General features: G+C 44.2%; 1 protein-coding gene across 3 annotated transcripts; it reads right to left on the bottom strand.

The window, feature by feature from the left end:
- Positions 1-1,961: 1,961 nt before the first annotated feature.
- Positions 1,962-24,839, bottom strand: LOC147455559 (uncharacterized). Of its 3 annotated transcripts, none has more exons than XM_086514315.1 (8): positions 24,640-24,839; positions 5,292-5,525; positions 4,613-4,694; positions 3,881-4,491; positions 3,458-3,771; positions 3,298-3,375; positions 2,751-3,220; positions 1,962-2,617 (listed from the first exon to the last, which is right to left on the bottom strand). In XM_086514315.1, the coding sequence occupies exons 2-8, from the start codon at positions 5,495-5,497 to the stop codon at positions 2,252-2,254; spliced, it is 2,127 nt and encodes a 708-aa protein (XP_086370441.1). In that variant the 5' UTR covers positions 5,498-5,525; positions 24,640-24,839; the 3' UTR covers positions 1,962-2,251. The 3 variants fall into 3 exon arrangements, with proteins under 3 accessions (XP_086370441.1, XP_086370440.1, XP_086370439.1); XM_086514314.1 differs by having other exon boundaries at positions 3,458-3,762; positions 4,574-4,694; XM_086514313.1 differs by having other exon boundaries at positions 4,574-4,694; positions 24,640-24,838.
- Positions 24,840-25,791: the final 952 nt, after the last annotated feature.

A 25,791-nucleotide genomic window follows, 5' to 3' on the forward strand; every position in this document is an offset into this window, starting at 1 on the left:
ATGGTTGAAATGTACATCAAATTGATATAAAGATTGTGTTTCTGATTGGTGATTTACCTAAGGAAGTATATGTATCGCAACCTCGTGGTTGTATCAAACAAGGAGGAAAACCAGATCCGTACGCTTAAGAAAACATTGTATGGTTTAAAGCAAGCTCCACATGCTTGGTTTGCAAGATTCATGCTTATTTGCTTGCACATGGTTTTTAGAATAGTCCAATTGAGAGCACTTTGTATGTCAAGCATGTTGATGATGTATTTCTTATTATTGTCCTTTATGTTGATGACATGTTGCTCACTAAGCAAAATAAGAGACATATTGCTAATTTTAAAACTGATTCCATGCCTCTTTTGAAATGTCAAATATAGGGCTTTTGTATCATTATTTGGGCACATAGTTTAAGCAAGGTGATGGAGGTATTGTTTGTATGTGTACATATATATATATATATATATATGTGTGTGTGTGTGTGTGTGTGTGTGTGTGTGTGTGTGTGTGTTTATATATGCACGCGCATGTGTGTGTGCACACGTGCGCGCGCATAACAAGGCAAGATATGCAATATATACTCTCCTAGATGAGCAGATTTATGCATGGCTTAGGGTCTACACATTGGAAGAAAGTTAAGCAAATCTTTTGCACTTTAGTGGCACTATGTATCTTGGATTATTTTATCCTAAGGGAAATAATTGCTACCAAATTTACATGCCTTTTTAGATTCAGGATGGTTAGTTGCTATGGCACATGAGTGTCCATCAATGGCTTTTGTTTTGTGCTCAGCAACTAATGAGAAGCAACCTACAATAGTTACTTCTAGTTGTGAGGTTGAGTACAATGAGCTTTCACAACTACGATTGAATATGATTGCCTAAGACACCTTTTGACTAACTTGGGACCATTGACAATCATAATGCCTTGGTAGTTACAAGGAACCCAATTTTCTACACTCGCATAAAACACGTTAAGGTGCATTATCATGAAATCAAGGAGAAACTCACTACAAGAGAGATCAATCTGGCTTATGTGCCTATTCAAGTCATCCCTACTTGCCTTTTACAAAGGCTTTGCCTTGTGAGAAGCTCCAATTTTTTTGCAAAGCTTGGGACTTACTCCTTTTTATGGATTGATTACATAGGATATGGCTATATGAGTGCCAATTACTATCCATCATATCACTTCCGAGGGGGATTTGTTATCATATCATGGTAGTGATGTGTAAACACACTCAAGATCACTGGGCCATTTTTTTCCCTCATTAAGAGCTTTTTTCTCTTAACTTGTGTACATGCCCATCACTCTAAGGCAAGCCATAACTTTGTATTGGCACATTCACCAATATTTCATGTGATTTGTTATCTTGAGCTTCTGCTTCATCTTTTCCATTCTTGCTTGCATTCCTATAAAGTGCGGTATTGCCTTTGGAAGAGAGAGAAAGAGAGAGAGAGAGAGAGAGAGAGAGAGAGAGAGAGAGAGAGAACTTCTACCTCTACTAGAGGCTGGTATCGGCCTATGAGACAAGTCAAAGTACGTGGTGTGGATGTCATCTGTGTATCCATGAAGAACAAAATAGACAATTTTACCAAGGATATTGGGGGATGTGATACATGGTGTTTGGGGGTGGGAGCTCTACTACTAGGGAGAGATGCAATCATATATGCGCAAGGTATGTACAAGCATGAGAAATGTTTTAGAAACTAGCTCCATCCACACACACACACACACACACACACACACACACACAGAGAGAGAGAGAGAGAGAGAGAGACCTTTTACTAGTTCCTTCCTACATGGCACAGTTTCAAAAAAGCATGCCCTATCTACATAGGCTCAAAACCCTCGCATCAACACTCCCCTTTCTCTCAAAAAGCAATGCTAAATAAGGGAAAAATATTGCACCCTGTTGGCCATTTAATTGGTCCTCCATCAATACTGCTAGCAATCTCATACTCAAATTCAACCCATGCCAGAACTTCACACTCCTATTGACACAAGCTGCGAGTACAAAATGAGGCAAACCTTTCACACATGAATGCCTCGAAAATAAATACACTAATTGGACCAAGATTGAGGGGACTCTATTTTCATATTACTAATGTGCCCCACTGTCAAAGGAAACATTTTTCCCCCTAATATACAGAACACCCACTTTCCTATAAGATGGTAGTGGTGACTCTTTTGTGAAATAGCACACCCACTTTCACTTCCCTAAGAAAAACAGGCAGCTTCAATACAAGAGGATGAAGAGTTGTAGTCATCCTGTGCTGGTGGAAGCCTTGTGATTATCCTCATCCTCAACAAGACCGCCAGGCTCACATGGGTCTGTCGAGTCCTCGTAGGAAGCTTTCAGTAATGGCTCAATGTTTTTGGCCACTGAGGCATTGCCCCTTGATTCTCTCCTCCTCCGCTTTCGCCTTGGTACAAACCCGAAGCTCGTAGAGAGATTTTGTCCGCTTTCATTCAAGGCCGAGGCCCCATCTATCGTATTTACAGTTGCCTCTTTCTCCACACATGTCGAAGGAGCCAAACTTTCGCTCTTGTTCCCAGGCACATCTTGCTCATGGGTTTCTGGTAGCTGCAGTTCTACGGTCCGCTTCTTGTATGTCTCATCATCACTTTCCTGTGATCGATGATGGAACACACCTTAGACAGCACCATACCGTTGATAGAAAATACGCAGAAACTGATTACCATATTCATTAGCAGACTCAAAGCAGAGATTATTTTCATGTAAGCCAAACAAATTGGAGTACCTCTTCAGAAGAACCGCCTCTGGCTGATACAGTAGCATCCCCTACCTCTCGCCAATGCGGAATCTCAATGAACGCATGCCGTGCAGGCTCAATGTAATTGGCCATCACGGTGTCAGGCATTATCAAACTGTCAGTATCAAATTCAGCACTCCTCTTTCGAGATAAAGATTTGCCTCCTTTAGCTTTGAAGCCTCCCAACAGTGACCAAGCACCCAAATGATTAGGACTAGATGTTAAAGTGTTTGTGTCATAAAGACATACTTGGTGTGATACACCACCAGGGTAGCTAATATCCTTAACCTGTCCTAGAGCATTTCTAAGGGATATGGATCCCCTGGTAAGTTGGTTCTTTAGTCTACAAATATGCATCTGCAAAGCTTCAATATGCCACAGGTATTGCTCTATAGAATCTTCCTCAACCAGAAAATCATCTCCAAATCCATAATCAAAATCAGGATGGAAATCATCAACTGTAAACACACAAAAAGACATTTAAAGAGGAGATCAAATCAAACACATAAAGACTTTCACAGTAGTAGGCTCATACAATCCAATATTTGATAAGAATCGTCCTTATTGTTCTCCTCATTGGCCAACTCCTCTTGACTGCGTTGCTGTTTCTTCTCTGCAAAACAATAGATGTGTTACTTACTTAACTTTCTTACCTCTCCAGAGGCGACAATTGCACCACAAAATTACATGTGTACCATATCTAGAAAAAACAGGATGCTTTGACATGTGCATCTTTGAGTCAGCATTTTCCTCTTCTTTTCGTCTTTGCAAGCGTAGAAGAGCTCGATGCTGATATCCATTATATATAGCACTTGTCCTTGCAGATATGCTTTCCTCTTTTTCCAACTCTTGCTTCATTGTGCTTTTTGCAGTAGCAAGCATCTCGTTGTATCTTTTGGCCAAAGGCTGGAGCTCTTTAACACGTAGCTCAAGCCATCGACATCGCCACTCGATACCTTGTCTGTATGACTTCCATTCCTGGTTTACTGCTTTTTTCTTCCTGGGCATACTAACATGTTAACAACCGAAATTCAAAACAAATCAGTCATAGTATGGTTACGACTAAAGTACTCAAACATAAAAAAACACAGGAGAACTCACAATACATGTATTTGTACCTATTTGAAGAAGGGATATCATCGGACAGCACCATGGCACCATTGCCATTGCGGAGATCGGACTCCACCTCACAGCTCTGTCCATCTAGTTCATCATCAGTAAGGCTAACCTGCGTATCACCGAAAGAGCTGGAGCAATCTGTAGCCTGTTTATCAGATTCTAGCCTGGCAAGGTCGCCAGGTGAGAGTTCTAAAATGTCAACAGTCATAGTCTCTGTTAAATTCTTCTCTACAAACAGTTGGCTGTTTGGAGAAATGGTCTTGTCAACAAAGAATCTGTGTCCCTCCTCACGTTTCTTATCAATCTCTGATTTTACAATGGATTTACTGGAAGCTCGTTCCTCTTTGGCAGCATGAGCAGGCAATCCAACGGCAGGCTCTGGCAGAGGTCCTTGATTTTGTTCTTGTTTCACTTTCGGTGATGATTTCTCTCCCTGAGCACTAAGACCGTTCTGCATGCTTTTGACAGATTCTATAATCGTTCTCTCTTTCGATGATTGCTGTTCCAGACACCTTCTGCCTTGACGAAGTAATGAACAAGCAGCATTCCAAACCTCTGAACGCTTTTGATTGTGCTTCATTGCATTTTGGCATATGCTCTCAAAATCCTCCTTCAAATACGAAACCAAAATTACAAGAATACAAACACAAATATTGATTGGACGACATCAAATTTTTCAAGGGTTTACACACCACAAAAGAATTCCAGGTTGGATATTGTTCAGAGGAGACCTTTTCCTGCATCTTTGAGAAACACATTGGCGTGCAACCTGCATCCGCCGATGCATTCATAAAGTAGCCTTGTTGATCAAACCTGTTCCACCATTAAAAAATGCTCAGTGGTAGAATGACACAGAAACCATCATGCTAAAAAAAACCAGCCTGAAGCTCTGTGATGAATTGGATGTTTCACTTCCTATGCCGAAGTCATCAATAATGCACATACTAATTATTGCTCCATCAAAACTCTCTCATTCTCAAACCATAATTGACCTTGCCTTGATTTTCTCTACAGTAGGGCGACATGCATATGAATGCCATATGAGAGCCATTATATGCTTTCTTGTACTAGAGCTTCACCTACAGACAGGCAAATGAAAGTGGAAAATATGAAGTGCTAGCCTACAAAGCTCCTGTGTGCAGAAAAGGATAGATGTTTCTTAAAATGGGGACCCAAATTAGGTCAGAAGTGATATATGGGCAATGTTTTCAGAGCTACAATTGCAATATTTTTTGCTTCCTTTTTACTAATTCTTAAGCCAAAACCGCAAAAATATAGTGATCAGAGTTGCGTTTCTTCTCAATATGCAGAGAAAAAGAAGCCTCCCCCCACACCTCACCCCCAAAGTCTACTAAGTCTTTCAAAAAACTTGAAACAAAATATGGTAAAACAATGTCAGGCATAAGTAACCTTATGAGCATTTCCAAAACATCGCTCAAGGAGTGACATCCACTGTCTGATAGCGTACTGTCTCCCTCTTCTGGGCACTCAGCCTCACTTTTTGCTTTTAAATCTTCGTACTCTCCATTGGTAGCATCACTACACATGCTGACTTTCAGAACACCAAAAACTTGGAAGCTATGTGCAGATATTGGCAAGACACCCTTCATAATCATTTAAAAGTGTAGATCCCTTCCATATGTCCTGTGAAAAGGAAAATTAAAATAGTTGAGAAAATTCACCAAATACCTCGCAAACTAAGCATGCACATCCCCAGTAGTGTTTCCTCTGGAGACTAGAAAAATGTAGACTACTCTTGAACAACAGACAAAAATATAGTTAGACATGGATGATGGATGGTAGACAGTTGCAATGACAGTTGCAGTTTCAAGACCTGGCTTGCAAGATTTATGCATGCTTAGTAACATGGGACATCCATTTTCGGGCTTCCTGTCCCCACTGTCCTCCCGTTTCCCTCGTCCCAGCACCATCCCCTTGTTTCGAACCCTTCTTGTGGAAATAAGATTCCCTTTAAAGCCAGTCCCCTGTTCCCCGTCTTAGCTGTTTGGGAAGAGTCCCATGTTACTATGTATGTGAGGCTTGCACAATAGGAGTCGGGAAATTTAAAATGCCCACATTTGGATATCCATATATTGAGATTTTTCCGTAATGAAGACAAAACAGAGCCTGCTGGAATTTTCAAAGCAGCAAGCATCTCGGTGGATGGGTCATGCATTAAACACTGGGACCAAAAACGATTGACAAAAGAATTTCAGATTAAAGATCATCAGCTTAATAAGTATCGTGCTACTCATAAGTGTTTGAACTATAGCATGACTCGAGGACGTGTACTTCAGGTGTGTTGAGAAATGAATCAAGTTTTGACTCCATACATCACTCCGACGTTTAATCAAAATCAGTCATCAACATACAAACTCAGTCATCAACATACAACCTTAAGTTCTCTATGGGATTAGTTGCAGACATGATTGGGACATTACCCGACCCTTTTTGAGAAGTATGTGGAGTGTGGGGAAAAGTTTGAGATAAAGAAGGACTAATGTTCTTTCATCCAAGCAGCTCAAGCGATTTGATACAAAGTTTGGACCTCCTGTCAATGCTTAGATGGTTCGCAAAGTAAGTTGCCATGCTACTCCACTTATTGACATCCCTAAGGATCTTTGGGTCACGTTGACTTTGACACTAAGGATGTCAATGACCATGAAGTAATTCTACACATGCCTAGCTTCTACTACAAAAAGCAGTTATGGGAGTTATGAAAAAAAAATTAAGCCCAAACAAAATAAAAGAGAATCACATTCCAATGTCAAACTCAACATGCCCAAATTGTATCGATTGTTCCAAATGATGATGAAAAACTTCTTGGATAATTGCTGCTTGTCAAAGATAATATACCTCCATAAGGTCAAAAAAACTGAACTTACGAATTATAAGAGAGGCTAAAATGCCTACACAAAAACAAAAGCAAGGCACACGAGAAAAGGGATAAAGAAGCAAAAAAAAATCACTAACTATCATATTCACTTTCAACAGAAGGAAGATAAAAAACAAAATAACCTTTTACTTGAAGATGCGTTTAGAAAATGTTTAGGGACTTGCTCGACTGAAACTTTGAAACAAGTACTCTACATTAAAGACAGTTGACAAGAGAGCAGATTCTTAAGTCCTTATCTAAGCTAAGACCAAAATGAGAATCTACTACGTAATGACCTAGAGGAGGCAAACAAAACCTAACTATATGAGCTCCATGTTTTCCATTTTGTCTTCTCAGAAGATCCTTAAATACATTTCATACCGGGATCTCTGAAACAAATGCCTGGAATTTCTTCATCAATATGAAAACTGTTTAGAGCGCCGGAGAATTTTCGTTCAACGTCTCCAGTAAATCCCAAAATACATCTTCCCTGGCCCCCTCCATGTTTTCCCTTTTGCCTTTCCAGAAAATCCTGGAATACACTTAATATCCTGGTCTCTTAAAGGAATGCCTGAAAGTTCTTCAACAACATGAAAATTGTTTTTGAGAGCTGGACAATTTTCCTTCGGCCTCACCAACAAATCCTGAACTACATGTGCCCCTCCAAGCAAAGCATGACATCATCACAGCAAAGCTCAACAAGAGGAGATTATGGACAAGGCCCTGCTCTTTTAGGTTTCATCCAAGCAAGTTTTTTGCCGTTTTTCTCATACCAACTGTCCTCGTGCCAAACAAGAGTACATGATTCCGGATCCTAAGGATTAATGAGATTTTAAGCATCCACGTGCTTTAGCAAATGGGCATGAACAGTAGATGTCACCAACTTTGAATCTAATCTCAACCATACCTTCCGTACACTTTTCGACTTTTCCAAGTTTTCAATCATGCTATTTTGGCTTGAGAAATGGCTGGTAAGCTTTAAATCAAATGTTAGATGGATTAGAGAGATTGGCACACCCTTCTTTCTTGTTACATGCCAAATCTCAAACCAAGCAATAAAAATTATGTGGTCCTTTATGTTCTTTTCTTGGGTGGTGATAATGAAGCACTTCCCAAGAGCTCTGATACCAATGTTAGGTGCAGCAGAATGTTGATGGTGATAGCTCAGGATCGTTGTCAAGGGATATGGATTCGTGAGGTGAGCCAGGTCAGCACAGGGCTGCTCACCGTGAGAAAAGAGAGAGAGAAGATGCACAACACAAAGAAACTAACACAATTGACACCCTGAATGCTTAAAACTGATAGTGATTAAGGGAACTAAAACTTGATTACAAAACTTGGTCGTTAACGGCACTATGTTATCACAGTTAATCATGACATGCTCGTAAGGCAAAAATAATAACTCCTTGTCCCACTCTTAATCTTCCCTTTAAATTTGCAGCACCTTGCTTCTTTCCTATTCTATTTTTGTCTTCCTCTGAATACCTAGAGAGCGATAGATTTTCCCTCTTCTTCTCCATTCTCTTGGTCTCCGCTTACCGAATCTCCTTCCTCGTTTTGCCTTCCTCACCTTGCCGAGGTTGAGAGAGAGAGAGAGAGAGAGAGAGAGAGAGAGAGAGAGAGAGAGAGAGAGAGAGAGAGAGAGAGAGAGAGAGAGAGAGAGAGAGAGAGAGAGAATGAAATGTTATATTAACGTCTTCAAAAGGCCAAAATGACCTATGAGACCAAACTATTACAAAATTGTGAATCGGATACCATGTCTGGGTACAAAAAGACTAGAACAAAAGTACTACTACTACTAGAATCCATCCTCATCTGCACTCTAAATGTCGAGAGAGTATGGCTCGAATCCTCTGTTGTAGTCTCCGTCGATGCTAGGGTAGCCCCTCTCCTCAGTCATGGCCGTCTGGATCTCCGTAGCTCCACTGCTCGGTCGATGAGAGTGCCGGTAGTGATCGAATGAGTGCGGGCCGAGCTCTGCAGTGATGGCTGCTCCTCTGGCTGTCCCATATCTGGTGAAAAGAAATCTGTAATCTGTCTCTGGGACTGTCGCTCTCTAGCTCTCCCTAGTAAAGTGTCTCTATATCTGTGTAACTCAAGTAGATATAGCCGAAGACATCTCTGATCCTCATAACTCATGACCCTAGAGAGAGGACCGAAACCCTCTCTGAATAAGCAGTGGAAACGGCCCCGAATCTCATAGTACACTGTGCAATGACATATGTAATGTAGCTCTATCTCTGGCTCTAGCTGGCACAAGCGGCATATCTTGTTGTCTATTAGTATCCCTCTGAATCTACCAGTCTCAATCTCCAGCTGATGTGAGGATGTGCGTATCAGACCAATGGCACACCACAAACCATGAGACATATGTGTATCCATGTAGCTGGGTCGAATCACAAACCCATCTCCTGTGAGATGGAGAAGATGCATATAGAAAGCCATCTTCGTGCCAACTCCTGTGGCCGCTCTATCCATGTCCTCTTGGTATCCACCTGGATCAGGTCCTGACGAATGAGTCTAGTAATCTCCACCCGTGTAAGAGACATCGAGGGTGTCTGAAGAGGGTACTGGAAAGGGGACAGCATGTCCATGGTGAAGCCATGCATCTGAAACCATGATGTCATATGTGCATACCAGCATGAAGTGTCTCCCTGAAGAGCTAACTATCTGGAAGACTCAAGGGCCAATCTAGCATATCTATCTCTAGTAGTATCCCACAAGCTGTGCACAAAGGAGACTAATCTGGTAAGCGCCTCAATCTCCATAGGAGGGGCAGCTAGCTCTGCTCGAATGATAGCATGGGGTACGGAGGCCTTGGCTCTGATCAGTCGAGAGATCATAGATACCAAGGGCCTCTCCATACGTCTCCAACCATCTTGGCCTACAGAAGGTCCCCATATCTGCACCGCATACAACATAGCTGAGGTTACTAAAGTATCAAAGAGCCATAACTTTGTCCGAAATTCCTGGAACTGAACCTGCGAACACATCCTCTCCAAGCCTCCAAGGCCGCATAAGCTCTAGTCAGTCTAGTCTCTGCTGCTCTCCCCAAAGAAAACCTTGGCCAAGTGAAGACAACCCCAAGGTAAGTATATGCATCTATATACTAGACAATCTCCTGACCATATGTGAAAGTCGGTGCTGATCTGTTGATCCACTGTGGTGTGGTGTTCAACACCATAACCTTGGTTTTACCAAGGTTTACAGACAATCCACTATCCTCTGCAACATTGTGTAATGCATCCAACCGTCGCTGCATACCCTCTGGTGAGTCAGAGATCAACACAATATCATTAGCATATAACAACAATGGGATCCACGTCCCTGCCAGCTCGGCACCTCTATCACCCTCTTTGTCAATGTAATCAGACACCTCATCAACATACATACCAAATAGAGTAGGTGAAACCGGCCTGTTCAATCCAAAAAGGGCGGTAGACTTTACTTCAAACCTTGATTTAGCTTTCACCCATTATTAGTCGTCTATTATACCTGCGCTATAGTGACACAAGAGAGGGGAATGGGATACAGATGCTAGATTGCACCTATATGAGAAGACCGACACCAGATTGGCCCCTAACTTAGGCGCCCCTTTCGGTATTTCTTTATTGTTTATAATAGGGAATAAACGCTCTGGTTCTTTCCAAGCTGCCCCGCACAACCTTGGCTGAATTTTGACTGTTCTGGCCTGATTTCGGCAGCATAACTGTATTAGAACCCTTCACGGTCAGTATTCCCACGCATTAAATGACTTTCCCGACGCATACGGGCACTTTGCAAAACCTGGCGAGAATCTGCAGTATGCTGAATTCTCTGTTTTCAGCCCTGAAAATGCGCTAGATCGCCTGTACAGCAGTCCCCTTGCGTCCCCAAACCTCCTGGGGGTATTAGGGTCCGTTTAGGGCCAAAACCCTAAACCTGCAAAAATACACAGCAGGCTGTAATTTACTGTTTCGGGCTCCGTTTCACGTGCCGGTCGCATCCGTAGCAAGTCCTCGAGCTCCCGCACCTGTAGAGCTACTTGCCCTTTGAATCGGACCAGATTTCGAGCGTGAAACCTCTCCAAATCACCTGTACCTGCGGAGGATTAGCCGCTAGCTAATCCAGTACCTGTGCAAGAGGCTCTTGCCTCGGCAATCGCGCATGAACCCACACAACTGTACATTGGTCAAATGAAGAGCCCACTGGAGGGGCATAACATATTGCCAAAGGGGAGAGAGAGGGCAGTGCGTAGCGTGCAGGGCATCACTCCTGGCACCGCACTGTGCATAAGAGGGAAAGCAAGCACTCCATAGCTCTTAACCTGTGACAAAAGCTGCAAATGAGCCTCTCCCAGCTTAAAATTGAGCGACACTTCCTTCTTGCATTGGAAACTGCACCAGAATGTGCCACTTGGCACATTTATAAGCATTTTCCCGTTTCGGGGTTGCCGCCTAAAAATATCCCAACCGGTTGCCCAGTTGACTTCACGGCAGAGTAAGAAAACGTTCCCCTTGTCATTCCGGAGGTAATGACGCAAACACATTTTCAGGTCCCAAAATAGCAATTCCCTAAATTTTAGGAGATACTGCCATTGTATCTTTCTAGGTCATCCGACCCTCTTTGTACAATGTGGCCACATCCAGAACTGAAATGTAGCCTCTGTAGCAAAGGATTCCACTTTGGCTAGTCAATGACTCCACTTTGGCTAACCATAGTCCTTGTCCAACCTTAGTGCTCTCTTGCCCTCAGGCCTAGACTCCCTCTGGACAGTTCCACACTAGCTATGCAATGCAGGGCAGTTAGATTTCCCGAGGGGTGTTTCCAAAATGTGAAAGTAAATAGATAATAAGAAAGAAATCAACAAAAAGGATAGATAGTAGTCACACGCTGGTGACATACCCCCCTCTTGAAATCTCAAACGTCCTCGTTTGCATCTATGTCGTACATGCTCATAGTCAACACTGATGTATTCAACACTTGTCGACACATATACAACACATACATGCTCATTGTCAACCCTGGTGTATTCAACACCTCGTCGACACATGTATTGCCTGCGTGTGAACCCTGTCCCAATGACATAGTGGTAGCTTCGCTTAGCGTTTTCAGTTTTCAGCGTATAGACTCCGTACCGCAGCCAACAGATCCTCGCCGCACGGTTAGATCAGCCAAAGTTTGCAGATTCAGCCCGCTATTCGCAGATTTCAGCATCTGCGTTTTCAGCACGTCGTCGTCGCCGTCAACATAGAGTCAGAATTCAGCAAATACAAGATTCGCAGATTTCAGCCCTTAGCGTTTTCAGATTTCAGCAGTCTCGTCGTCGACATCGTCAGCAAGTCCATTGCATTGTAGAGATTTGTGCAATCAATAGTAGACCGCTCTCGCCATAGTGATCATTTGCACTCTCTCACTAAAGGAACAGAAGGCTCTCCCTTCCGTAGGTAGAAGGAACCCTTGAGCAAAGTTCGGAGCATAGTTTTTTCTAGGTCAACCATGCAGCATACGTGGGCGGATATGGAAGCTCGCCACAAGCCCGGTTCAGACCCCCTGAAGATTCCATACTATATGGCACCCTGAAAACACTAAAGAGTAGCACAAAAACCACAGAATGCAAGTTTAAACTTTAAAACACTAGAGAGCATTGGAGCAACACAAAACCACAGAATACATTAAAACTTTTAGAGTTAAAAGTTTAAACATCATAGACAATTAAATTTTGCCGGATTATTAAATCGTTGCCCACGTATGGAAAAGGCAATCATACGTCAATCATGCTTGTACGCGTCCGGAAGCATGGTTGGCCAATCGGGCGCGTGAGAAAAAAACTATGGTTCGGAGCACTCATCTTGAGCAAAGTTCAACATTCACATCCGCTGCACCTTACAACTCCTTCTCGTAAAAGAAGTGCCAATAGACCTGCCAGTGTCCTACCCAATAGGATTTGTGGTGTCTGTAGTCAAACCGTATGGAGAAAATGGGGAAGAAGAACCATCGTGAAAATGACGGAAAGCTGTCAATGCATGAACCTACAACCCAAGGTGGCCAGGTGGCTAAGCTGTGAAAAACTCAAGGCAGGTCAGATGTAGCAATCTGCGGGCCTCTGAGAAGCGGGTAAACTCTCCAAGAGAGTCCAAAGCACTGGAGTCCCACTCCAATGTGTAGATCCAAGCAATGAACCTCTCCAAGAAGAGATCCAAGATCCTCTCCCTAAGTCCATGTAGATGCTCCTATGTAAGCAAAGTGATCTGACGTGTCGAGGTCAAGTGGTAAGTGTTTGTCCACCCAAGATGGTGGTGTCTGCTATGGGAATATTGAAAGCCCATATTCCATGAGCATGGCCATATCTCGTGTGAACACCTCTAATGAGTGCATAGGTGCGTCCGTAGCAAACCACAAGTTACAACCCCTCTAGAGTGTGCAACCGTCGAATGATGGTTGGAATGAATGGATCTCCCAAGGATCATACGCCCATAGATGATCAAGCCGACCTCGAAGATAGCGTGTACTACAGTAGTCGCTGAGAAACCGCATGGACCACCATCGGATGGTGTCCTAGCAGTAGGTAACTGTCACAAATTGCTGACATGTCAAGCTACTGAAGAACGGAACCAACTTGCAGATCCCGGCCGAGGGGCCTAAATCCTAAGTGAAGAAGCAGAAGCAGCAGATGTATGGAACTCCGCAATTCACGTTGGCATGCTGACGTGGCAGATTGTACAAATTACCGGATTTCGCGCAGACTTGCTAACGTGGCAGTTGTACGGACTTTCGTAAATTGTGTTGGCTACTTTTGGGGCCAGATGCTTTTTGGACCGGTTGCTTTTGAGTTTAAGGCTTTTCATGTAAACTGCTTTTGGGCACGTAGGGCCTTTAAATATGAGGCTAGGGCTCATTCTCTGACACTCTTCTAGGAGAAGGTGCAGAGCGTGGAGTATTGGCTTGTACTCTGTTGATGCAATATAAAGAAATACCGAAAGGGGTGCCAAGGTTTGGGGCCAATCCTCTCTAGGGTGGAATTCCGCCACTCCGTGCCGCGTGTCGTCTCTCTCTTTCAGTTTCAGTTGTTATTGAAGTGCTAAAAGTTTGTTCAGTCTGTTCTTTTCTATTGGCACATGGTGCTCGTCTTGTGACAGTAACTTCATCCTCTGTGAAATGTGTAACACAAGCCATGTGGGCTGTTGTCCGCCCAAAAACACAACTGCGAGGTGATGAAAACGCTGCTGTCCAGCGATTTTCAGCGTGCTCGTACAACCCCGGCATGGTAGGAGCGATGCAGAGGGTCTGGAAAGGGTTTATCTCTGTGTGCACAACCGTCGAAGGGCTGAAAACAGAGAAAAAACAGCAGTGGGGAATGGCTGAAATCTGATGATATGGAGAGGAATGTCACCGGCAAAGCACCAGATGCAAAGCCGGGTAGGAGGCAAGATCCAAGTGGGTGTGAAGCGCTCCCCCTCTTGTACCAAAAATGTTGATGCCCCAACCTAAAAACGCAAGGGCAGTTGATGCTTTCCAAAAACGCAGATGGCTCCCAGCCTGAAAACGCAACCCTGCCCAAAACGTAGGTGTCTTCTGCTGCTGCTGGTGCAAAAAACTCTGCTGTCCTGCACTTGCTGAAAACGCAGATTGAAGAAGAGGAGGTTCTCGCGATGAGAAGGTCTATAGAGACCAGCGCTGGCAGCCAGAAGCTAAAACGCAAGTAGATCTGCCCTGATAACGTAGGTGGAGGGGGGTCCTCCACGACAAAAAACTCCATATTCCATCGCGTGCCTGGCTTTTGTAAAATGCAGGCAGATCTGCAGAAAAAACGCTGGCTGATCTGATCTTCTTGGGAGGAGTACCTGATGCGGATGATGCAATCTTGGACTCAACTGGCCACTGATACCATGTGAGTGCGCGTGGTGCGGAAGCGAGAGAGAGAGAGAGAGAGAGAGAGAGAGAGAGAGAGAGAGAGAGAGAGAGAGAGAGAGAGAGCACAAACGTTGGTGTGTGGAAGAGGGGGTGATTAGCCCCCCACTGATTGCCAGAGCGAGAAGACCCGTACAATGATCAGATGATAATGAAATGTATACCCCCTGGCCCCATATATACGAGTGCCCAAGGTGGGCGCTCAACTCAAGTGGGCGGCCGGCCCCAAACTCCAGCAATCGGACAAGGTACAACCTAGAATATGGGAGGCCAGCCCGGAGACACTAGCCGTACAAGGAAGTGCCCTAGACCTGTGTGAAGCAAATAAGTGGTGTAATCTAACACACATTAGGCATAAATATCGTCCAAAGCTTTGTCAAACTCCACCCTCAGATTGTTATCAAAATGAAGCATTGCCAATCACCTTAATGTTTAGCATATGCCGCAATCATGGTATTCCAACCGACGACATTTTGGAAAGTAAACTCCTCAAGCACTCTTTGCTTTTTGAAGCGCACCACACTTGGCGTACATATCAAGCGAAGCATTGCTAAGCTCGACATGTTTCTCCAATAGCTCTGTTTTCCAATGACTCCTGCAACGATCAATGTTTCCTTGCAACTCCAAGCGGGTGCTTAGCATTAATTCCTTCATAATCCATCATCCTCGGCCGTGTCTAGCAAATGTAATGGGATGGCAACAAATGCCAACGGAAAAGAACAGACTACACAGACTTTAGACACTTCAAAACAACTAAGTTGAAAGAGAGACTTCACACAAGACATGGAGTACGTAGTTCCACTCCCAAAATGTCAAGCAAATGGTTCTCCTCGTTGTGAAAGAGTGGATCTCCAGCTCCATGCTTCCAAATGCTTCTAGTATTACTTGTCTGCAAAAAGCACCAATGCTCCAGAAACCCTAATTTACTGTTACAAACCCTAATTTTTCATAAATTGTCGGGTCAAAATCCGCTCGTGTCAATGCCTAGGCTTGTCAAGAGAATCAACTTTGACTTTTATTGCATATCCAAATTCTCAACCCTTTGAAGAGATTTTTAGAGGTCTCTGCAACAATAAAAAAGAATGTCATTTCTACTTTTCCGAGCAAAAACGAACGCCTCCTTCTCTGTCCTTTCTTTTTCATCCAACTCGATAGCTTCTATCTGTACGTTCATGTCGGTCCGGATTTCTCTCAAGAAAAGGGGGAAAAAAATGTGTACAGTGTTGAAGCGTCATCTTGCTCTGTCTGCTTGTAAGGTGCTGCGGAAGTGATTGTTGAACTTTGCTCGAGATGAGTGCTCCGAACTGTGCTCAAGGGTTCCTTTTACTTACGAAAGGGAGAGCCTTTCGTTCCTTTAGTGAGAGAGTGCAATGGACACAAACAAAGTGGTGAACATTGTGAATGAAGGTGCTGAGACTGAGAGATAGAGAGAGAAGAATACGACACCAGAATGTTGTCAAACCCTCCTTCGAAGGCCCCACTCTCTATAGCAAGAGCGGTCTACTATTGATTGCACAAATCTCTGCAGTGCTTGGACTTGCTGACGATGTCAACGACGATGAGGAGGAGGACGACAAGACGGGCTGAAACCTAAAAACACTAAGGGCTGAAATCTGCAAATCTTTATCTGCTGAATTCTGACTCTATGTTGGTGACGATGTCGATGGCGACGATGCAACGACGACACGCTGAAAACGCAAATGCTGAAATCTGTGTTTTCCGGGCTGAAACTGCAAACTTCGAGGGATCTGACCGTGCGGCGAGGATCTACTGCGGGAAGGTGAGATCTGCGAGGTTTGGGACTTCTTCTGCGGGTTCTAACTGCTGAAAACTGAAAACCCCGGTCTATGGGCTGATTCTGTCGCAAAGATCTGCAAAAACGCTGAGGGTGTCAAGCTAATGCAAAAATGTTGGGGCTGATCTGGTCTTGCTGTGGAGAATTTGTTAACGCTGGGGCTTCTACTTGGTTTGTTGTCGCCAAGAATTTGCAAGAGCAAAAACGCTGGCTGTCCTGTGGATACAGAACGCTAGCCTTGCCCCCCCGAGGGTGTCCTTGTGAGAAGGTGCCTGTTGAATTGAAGCTCCTGCTGCCACTTCTGCCATAAAGTGCTAGCGCTAGGTTTCTCATATACATGCTTGGTAAATTTGCCCTACCTAGTTCCCAACACAAGTCACTTAAAAATAATGAGTGAAAAATGTCAAAAATAGGGAAAATAGGTCTATGCATTGTAAAAATGCTCTTGATGGGTTCTGATGGAAATCTGATGATCAGGCTGTGTGCAACCAGAGGATATGCATCTACTCTAAGTGTCTACACATGCACGGTCTGCGAATAGACTCACAAAAGTGCCAGATCACTTCCTAATCTAGGCTAATTGACTGAACTGAACCCTTGTCATGAAGTAGCTTGTCCACGTGCACATAGGGTTAGATGTGTCACGTGACATCCCCTTCTTTTCAAAGTGAGGTACTAGTACCGAACTGTATGGCGTCGAGGGAGATCGCCAACAGCGTCTGGATGAATCCTGGGAAGGACTCTTCGCCGGCCCACTCTGATGCGTGGGTCATGCGATACTTGAATTCATAAAGGTCTGCAATGCTTGCTTCTTTGGGCCGCACCGAAAGCGACAAAGTCTTATGTGGCTCCTTCGATGCTTCAACTTCGTCGATAGTCATGCGTCTACCTTCTTCAAGAATCTCCGAAATGAAAATTCCTGAAACCACTTCCAATACAAAAACAAGAACATACCCATTCTATGTAAAGTGACTGGAAAAATTATATTCCTTCGAAAAAATTGTGCATACGAGGCAGATGAACAAAGTGACAGAGTGCCAAACCGTTCATCAAACACATGCAAACAATGAGATCGAATCTTGACTTTCTGATCTAAATCAATCAACTGTGGCAAATCACAATGGAAATGCCGATGCTTGATGCTCAATCCTTCATGTGCTCTTTCGGTTACTGTGTCATGCCAAGGAAGAGACATGGAATGTAAATTCCTTAAGTGCAAACATTTCATCTTTTCATGAAGAATCCGCATACATCCGTGCTCATTCATGAGTGAATCGTGCTCATCGTACAATATGGCATGCCTATGAAAAGGGATCACATAAAGACGGTGACTAAAATACAGGAAAGCATCACGAATGAAACACTCGAACAGTGCGTGCTGACTAATCATTCGAACACATAATACTTCCTGAGGGGGTTCTTTGGACCTAGGCTCGAGAGCCAAGATCGGTTCTTCCTGAGAGGGTTCTTTAGACCTAGGCTCAAGAGCCAAGATCCGTTCTTCCTGAGGGGGTTCTTTGGACCTCAACTCGAGGGCCAAGATCGGTGCCTCGTGATTGATCGTCTCTGCAATGAGGTTGGCTTCACTAGAGAAAGTATCAACTAACACATCATCCTTGTGAACAATCACATCATCTTCATGAAAATCATCATGCTTGTCATTATCACGCAATTCATCATGCTTGTGAGAAATCACATCTTAATCATGCAAATCATCATGCTTATCAATATCAACCAAATCATCATGCTTATCATTGTCATTCAAATCATCATGCTTATCATAATCATGCAAATCATGTGTGTCGTGCTTTGGAGAAGAAGAGACTGAGAGAGTCTCCTGCTCATGATTCTGTTCAAACTGCGCATGCACAATAGAAAAGAGTCGCAAGTCTGCGAACAAAATCACAAAAGTGCCAGATCACTTCCTAATCTAGGCTAACTGACTGAACTGAACCTTTGTCATGAAGTAGCCTGTCCACGTGCACATAGGGTTAGGTGTGTCACGTGACACTGCTCTTGAAGAACTGGAAAAGCACACAATTGGAGCTCTAATACCACCATAGCGGGACGGCACCAAGTGCCAATGGAAAGGAACAGACTGAACAAAGTTTTGACACTTCAAAACAACTAAATTAAAAGAGAGAGATTTCACACGAGACAGAGTGTAGTTCCACTCACAGGGTGCACTAGCCCCAAACTATGGCGCCCCTTTCGGTATTTCTTTATATTGCTTCAACGAGGTACAACATTGGCGACTCTTCTCTGCATCTCCCGCAGCTAGAATGCAAGAGTGAGCCCTTAGTACATATTTAAAGGCCCTTGAACAAAATCAAAAGCATCTCACATGAAAAGCATTGAAGTTAAAAGCTTCTGGCCCACAAGCTAGCACCAAGGTGGGTTGTTCGTACACACTTCCACAATTCACAGGCCATCCGTACAACATGCCATGTCATCATGTCTTCAAGCAATTTTTAAGTGTCTGATTAGTGTCCTCCTTTACTTAGGTTTTAGGCCCCCTCAGCCAATATTCTCCACGTTGGTAGGGTTAGGATTTTAAAGTCCTAACCCCTTTTGTCTTTAGGCCACTCACACAACAAGAAGCTATAACTTGGTCAGTCCTCTTCTTCTTCTGCTTCTGCTAGGGTTTAGGTCCCTCGGCCGTAATCTGCAAGTTAGCTAGGGTTAGGCTCGGGGAGTCCTAGACCTCTTGGGTCTTCAATGGCTTGACACGTCAGCAGTTCGTGACAGCAAACACAGCATCCACTGGATTGAATCAAACCTGAGAAAGTGTGATTTTCCAATGTCACGTGTACATCCAACCATATGTGCTTGTGGACAAACTGTAACTCCTACTTCTAGGGTTTAGGTCAGCCTAGGAAGTGTTTTGGCGCCCTTGTGAGCATGTACGCAGGACGTTCATGTCCAAGCACTTTAGATTAGCTGCATACCCATTAGCATCAAGCATAAGCATTTCACCGCATGTGAACTCATCTTACCGCATGTGAACCATCTCTTATCAAGCCACTTATTAATAAGTAACTTTTTGCCTTAATTTCCCAAATCGTGGAGGCTCAACACAAGACTGTTCGACCCAGCTTATGGTTGATATATAAGCAAGCCTATGGAGAGCCTTGAAGAGAAGGAAACAGGAGAACAAGCAGTACGCAGCACAGGACCAGAAGCTCCTCAGCGCCAGCGTTTTCCTCATCCTCAGCCAGAGTTTTTCAGCCCTTCACTCCAGCATTTTCAGCCCATCTTTGCCAGCGTTTCCAGCTATCTTCGCTAACGATTTCAGCGAGTACCATCAGCGTTTTCAAGCACCAGCATTAGCGTTTTTCAGCCTAGCAGATTTCAGCCCTTCACCGCAATCAAGTTGCAGATTTCAGCCCTGCGCCTTTAGCGTTTTCAGCATTCAGCCCTTAGCCTCGTAGTAACCAGCATCTACGGCAAGTACCATCAACATTCCCGCATCTAGAACTGTTGTACCAACATTTGTGCAATCTAAAGCAAATACCTCTCTAGCAATAGAGAGGAATGTCCTTCACCATCTCATCGGTGAAAAAAGCACGTGTGTGGGCATGGCTCAGGAGTTGGGGGGTCGGGAAGAGGCAGCTGTCTAGGAACTGTGTACAGAGATGATGCATACTGGCCCTAGGCCTCTATAGAATAATGGCAGGAGGGGGGGATTTCTCATGAAAGAGTTGCCATGCCTCACCTGAGTCTTGACTCAAGAATAGCTGATATAGATCTTGCTCTAGTCGAGCCAAAAATGCCCTCTTCTTCCGCCGCACTAGGTGTTGGAAGGCAATTCGTGAGTGCTGAGAGAGAGAGAGAGAGAGAGAGAGAGAGGAATGACACCAGATGGGGCAGCCGATAGGATGAGGACTGGGAGAGCATATGATCATGATGGCTTAGTGGCTAAGCATTTTATACGTGCTAGGGATCTGCTCGCAAAGCTTCTAGCAATGATGTTCAATCGTGCCATGTGTGAGGGCATGCCTGATACTTGGGGCTTACCTACTATTGTTCCTATCTTCAAGTCAGGAGACCCTATGGAGCTTGGGAATTATCGCACTACATGATTGGACACACATCGGCACGGTTGTCCACATCCAGGAGAGGTTTTTCTACTCTTGACCACATTCTAACACTCAGAGCCATTATTGAGGAGGGGGACGGATCTATTGTAGCTTTGTGGACTTCCGCAAAGCATTTGACACAGTTTCCAGAGCTAGATTGATGCGCAGACTACAGGAGATGGGAGTACCCTCATAGCTGATTTGGGCGATCATGGCATTATACAGAGAGAGGGTGATAGAGATGCACAGCTGGCAGGGACATGGATTCCACTGTTGTTACATGTTGATGATATTGTGTTGATCTCCGACTCTCCGAAGTGTTGAATTTACACCTCTGCTGCTTTACACATAGGTCTAGGGCATACATGTACAGCTAGTGTGCCTCTCGGCTGGCCACCCATGCTTGCATATGCATACAGACTGCATTGTCCGACCGCCCACCTTCTTTTGTTCAGGCGTCCTTATATTTCTTTTTCCTCTTGCTGGGTTGTGGGCTGTTGTCTAGCATTGTTCTACCTCCCCTTGGGCACCTATATATGGGACCAGAGGGGCACCCACAGTCATAGTCCGACACACGTATTGAGGGTCTCATGCTCTGCTAGTCCTGGGGGGCTGATCGCCCCCTCTTCCCCTACACCAGCATTTTGTCTCTCTCTCTCTCTCTCTCTCTCTCTCTCTCTCTCTCTCTCTCTCTCTCTCTCTCTCTCTCTCTCTCTCTCTCTCTCTCTCTGCGCTTTTGTCTGGCATTGTTCTACCTCCCCTTGGGCACTATTATATGGGACCAGAGGGGCACCCATAGTCAATAGTCTGACACACGTATTGAGGGTCTCATGCTCTGCTAGTCCTTGGGGGCTGATCGCCCCCTCTTCCCCTACACCAGCATTTTGTGTTCTCTCTCTCTCTCTCTCTCTCTCTCTCTCTCTCTCTCTCTCTCTCTCTCTCTCTCTCTCTCTCTCTTTTTAAGGTCTCTTGGGATAGTTTCCTACGACGTTAAAACTCTCTTCTTCTCGGGTGTGTGTGTGTGTGTGTGGGTGTGTGTGCGCCAATAAAAAAAGGAAAATGGTATAACCTTTCTATCACCCAAGTGTGGTAGATTGGTTATGCCATTTCCCTCTTGAATAACAAGTCTTGAGTTCAACTCCTCGTCGGCTAGATCTTTAAGGTCTCTTGGGATAGTTTCCTACGACGTTAAAACTCTCTTCTTCTTCTTCTTCTTCTTCTCTCGTGCACTCTCACATGGTATCAAAGCTTCGGGCTCTTCATGTTCTGGCACTTCACCTGCAAAGGTTCTCCTCCCAGGAAGAAGATCAAATCAGCCAGCATTTTTTTTGCAGATCTGCCAGCGTTTTGCAAAAGCCAAGCACGTTTAAATGTGGAGTTTTCTGTCACGGAGGACCTCCCTCCACCTACGTTTTTTGCTCCTACACCTTGCATTTTTGCTTCTAGCTGCCAATGCCACAAACTGCTGACGTGTCAAGCCACTGAAGAACAGAGCCAACCTTCAGATCCCGGCCAAGGGGCCTAAACCCTAAGAAGAACAAGCAACAACGAAGAAGAAGTCCTACCAACTTATGGGGACGCCACCAGGCTACAATGGTTGGAGCCCATATGGATACCCTTACTATCCATATCCGGGATATGCGCGTAACCAACCCAAAGATTTCAAAGATGGCGGCACGACAGTCAAATTTTTCACTTTTTCCGAGGTTGAAGATCGCAAGAAAGCATTGCAATTCCTACAACAATTCGACAACATCTCTGCTTTGGAGAACTATACAGAAGAATCCAAGATTTCTCGCGCCGCGGGATTTCTTAAAGATAATGCTATGCAATGGTGGAGTTCAATCGCGACACAACCGCATGCTCCTAGGACCTGGCAAGCTTTCAAGACAGTTTTTGCACGTAGTTACGTGACTTCGATCTTTGAAGTCCGGATTTTGGCAGAGTGGGGCAACTTGAAAATGCTTGGCGCCTATGCAAATGAGAAAGTTGTAGATAAATACATGGAGGTGCTCCATTAACGTCTTCAATAGTGGGCCTAGCGATTCCTAAAAGCGAGATGAACGACAACCTGAATGAGATCAAAAACAAAAAGGATATGTAAAACATTAACGTTCATCCTAAGCCATTTTATAAAATTCACCATCCAAAGCCCTAAGAATGCTAAATACCATCTAATTTGCCCCGCTCATCTCCACAACAACGTTATCACAAGTCACATCAAAGCTTAAAGCGTATTACGCTTGCACCATCCACGTAATTGTTAACATCTATGATAGCAGAGAGAGAGGAGAAGAGGGAGGGGAAGAGTGCTCAAGCAGCAAGAGCAAGCCCTATGCAAATTGCTCATGCAGCAAAATGCCGCAATTGTTTTTTCATCAAAACTTTTAACACGCAAGCCCACGCATAGGGAACCCATATGATTTTGGCCCTCAAAATGCAGTTGGAGATCCTATTCGACGAGAGGTTGCTTGGAACCTTGAAGCCCAATTTGTACCTCCTACAAAGGATTCCCTTGCAACCTTGGAGTGCCTTGACAATGGCACTGAGAAGATGGATGTTGCAGAGAGTTCTCGTGACGTGCACGACACGCAAGAAGAAGACTAAGAATATATGTTAATGACTCTTTAGAGTGTTTGCGACGGTCTACTCCTAGCGAGGAGTTTAAGAGGAAGGCTCCAATGTTGCAGTGTTTTCACAAGATCAAAGGAACGATGCCACAGACTACCATAGACTGGAACGTGCTTATGGAGATGGTATAGGAGACCTACGACCTTATCTTGATGATGCACAATGAGATTGAGCAACCAAAGGCTCCTACCCATCGGTTTCTTTCTTCCAAGGAGCTGGAAAAGCTTGCAAAGTATCAGCACACTAGGATCAACTTAATGGAAGGATCTGGTCATTTATCTTCCTCAATTGCACTGGACAAGCACCTAGACATATTCTGAGTATAAACAATGTTCAAGAGATCTTGAATCACTTGGAGAAAGTTTACAATCGGATGTCGCATATGGAGATAGCTCACCTAGAGATATAGTTACGAACTTGGGATCATCGGCAGTCAAAGTCCTTCATGAATTACGTCAATTAGATGCAAGAGATGCACCATAGATTCTTTAGGTAAGGAAGCTAATCTCTTCGGAAGATATGATTATAATCTTGACGATGCATTCCCACTATTTAGCCTTAATTACTTCCAAAAGGACCACTAATTTGACTTCGGAGGAGCTACTTCCCATGCTAGATCGCGAGGACCAGTTCTAGAGGTCCAGATTTAAAGGGATGAGAGACCCAAGAAGAAGGTGGCATGTCGTGAGGGGGAAAAAAAGGGCATACTCAAAGAAACTGCCCGAAGAAGTTTGGATACGGAGTCCAATGATGCGACTACTACTGCACTTGTTCCAACTTTTACACACTTGGTTCACTTTCCTTCATCTTCCCGGGGCACAAGGATAGAACTCAACTCCATTTTTTTCCTAAACACCAAGCTCGAGCGGTTGCTCCTATTTCCTTGATGGAGCCTAGAGGACCTACTTTGTCTTTGGAGGATGGTGTGACATATGAGTCAAAGGTTTTCATCTATCTTATACTCGGTTACGGGACATGTATCTTGGGTTTCGGCATTGTGAGCTAAACTTTGGAACAGGTTAGCTCCACTAGCTCCCGGACGGGGCACAACTGATCTCCTACTTTTCCTATACCCTATAGCTATTGATGGCATGCCCACACGGCCCAATGTACAGCAGTATTGATGTATGCCATTGACCAACAAGAAAGAACGAACATTAAATTACTATAACTGATGAGAGAGTCACCCAGCTCCATTGCTACCCAAAATCTGAGGAATGACCTAAAAAAGTAGGCAACTTAGAAACTATCCTGCATTATTATCTTCAAACGAGCCCCCAAGCGTTAACCCATCATTACATATCAGGTTGATCAGTACAATGGCGTAAAAAATGACAGAGTATTCATCGAGCGCCAACTACTGAAGCATTCTAGTCATGTAAGCTCGAATCACAAGAGAGCCAACTTGCACTGCTTAACTCTTACAAGCATCTCTATGGGGAGACAAGATCACTGCAAGAACGACTCGGAAGAGAAGGAAATTCTAACCTTTCCAGATCGCTTCAGATGCGCTGCAAATGCACGCACGAACTCGTGAGGGGAGACGTCCTTCACTGTCTTCGCCGTCGCCATGGCGATCTCAGCACTGTCAAATTCAGATGAACTTGCACTGGCATACTGCAATTTGAACCCTAGGCGTTTCAGATTAGGCACGCTTATTTTCCCGACCAACTAATCTCTGCAGGGCCCTGAAATCGCATTAAAAACTAGTCTTGGTTGGTGGGCGTTTCTATAGAACATCTATAGAACATAACAGGACATACTCAGATTGACATCAAGCATCTAGCACTGAAGTAAACAAGTTCAAAGTGCATTGGCGAATTTTAAAACAAGAAGTGCATGTGTATGTATTAAACATGTATGATGATTGATTACCTCTATAGTTGTATGTCCAATTTCATGGCTTTCTCTACAACGGTTTGAGCAATGAGACCCAAATGTTGCTCTTGTCGTATATATTATGATAGATTTTGAAGTGCACTTGATTATTTAGTTAGTTGGTTGTGATTGTTGTTGCCTCGGCTTTTGTTGTGGAACACGAGCGGATAAGTAGAACCAATTGATCGGCAACGACAATAGCTCAACTTGGGACTTGATGAGCATTGGGAAGAAGCAAGTTGTGTCCCATAGCACTCACTATACAACTGAGGGCTACTAAAGGGGATAATTGAATCGATCAAAGCGTTGCATGTTAATCATTCTGCTTAAATCCTACTCCTTGACCTACTTTGGTAGTTGTTTGCAGATTTCCATTCAACCTGGTAATATCGGGCATTTAGTCTCTAGACTAGGGACCCATCTTTGAGGCCGGGGACCCCTTTAAACTCTAGATCGGGGACCCATCTTACTCTAAATCAAGCGTAGTCAATTTTTTTGTATTTCTCGTAGAACTTGTGTGTGTGTGTGTGTGTGTGTGTGTGTGTGTGTGTGTGTGTGTGTGTGTGTGTGTGTGTGTGTGTGTGTGTGTGTGTGTGTGTGTGTGTGTGTGAGAGAGAGAGAGAGAGAGAGAGAGAGAGAGAGAGAGTTACGTGTTGTCCCAATCAGAGGGAGCAAGGAGTCTTGGTTGTCAATCAGAAACCTGGTGCAAACATATTTGAGGAGGAAAACGTTGGGATAAAGGGTTGAGCTCGTGCTACAAAA

Source organism: Adiantum capillus-veneris, chromosome 6 (assembly GCF_014529385.1).
Source record: "Adiantum capillus-veneris isolate H3 chromosome 6, ASM1452938v2, whole genome shotgun sequence".
Classification (NCBI taxonomy): Eukaryota; Viridiplantae; Streptophyta; class Polypodiopsida; order Polypodiales; family Pteridaceae; genus Adiantum; species Adiantum capillus-veneris.

Excerpts from the sequence above, each read along its gene's own strand:
- LOC147455559 (XM_086514313.1), bottom strand. The coding sequence starts at position 5,497 with ATGATTATGAAGGGTGTCTTGCCAATATCTGCACATAGCTTCCAAGTT. Across the intron at positions 4,695-5,291 it reads GTTTTGGAAATGCTCATAAG|GTTTGATCAACAAGGCTACT; the intron begins GTTACTTATGCC and ends ATGGTGGAACAG. Across the intron at positions 3,376-3,457 it reads TCCTGTTTTTTCTAGATATG|AGAAGAAACAGCAACGCAGT; the intron begins GTACACATGTAA and ends ATTGTTTTGCAG.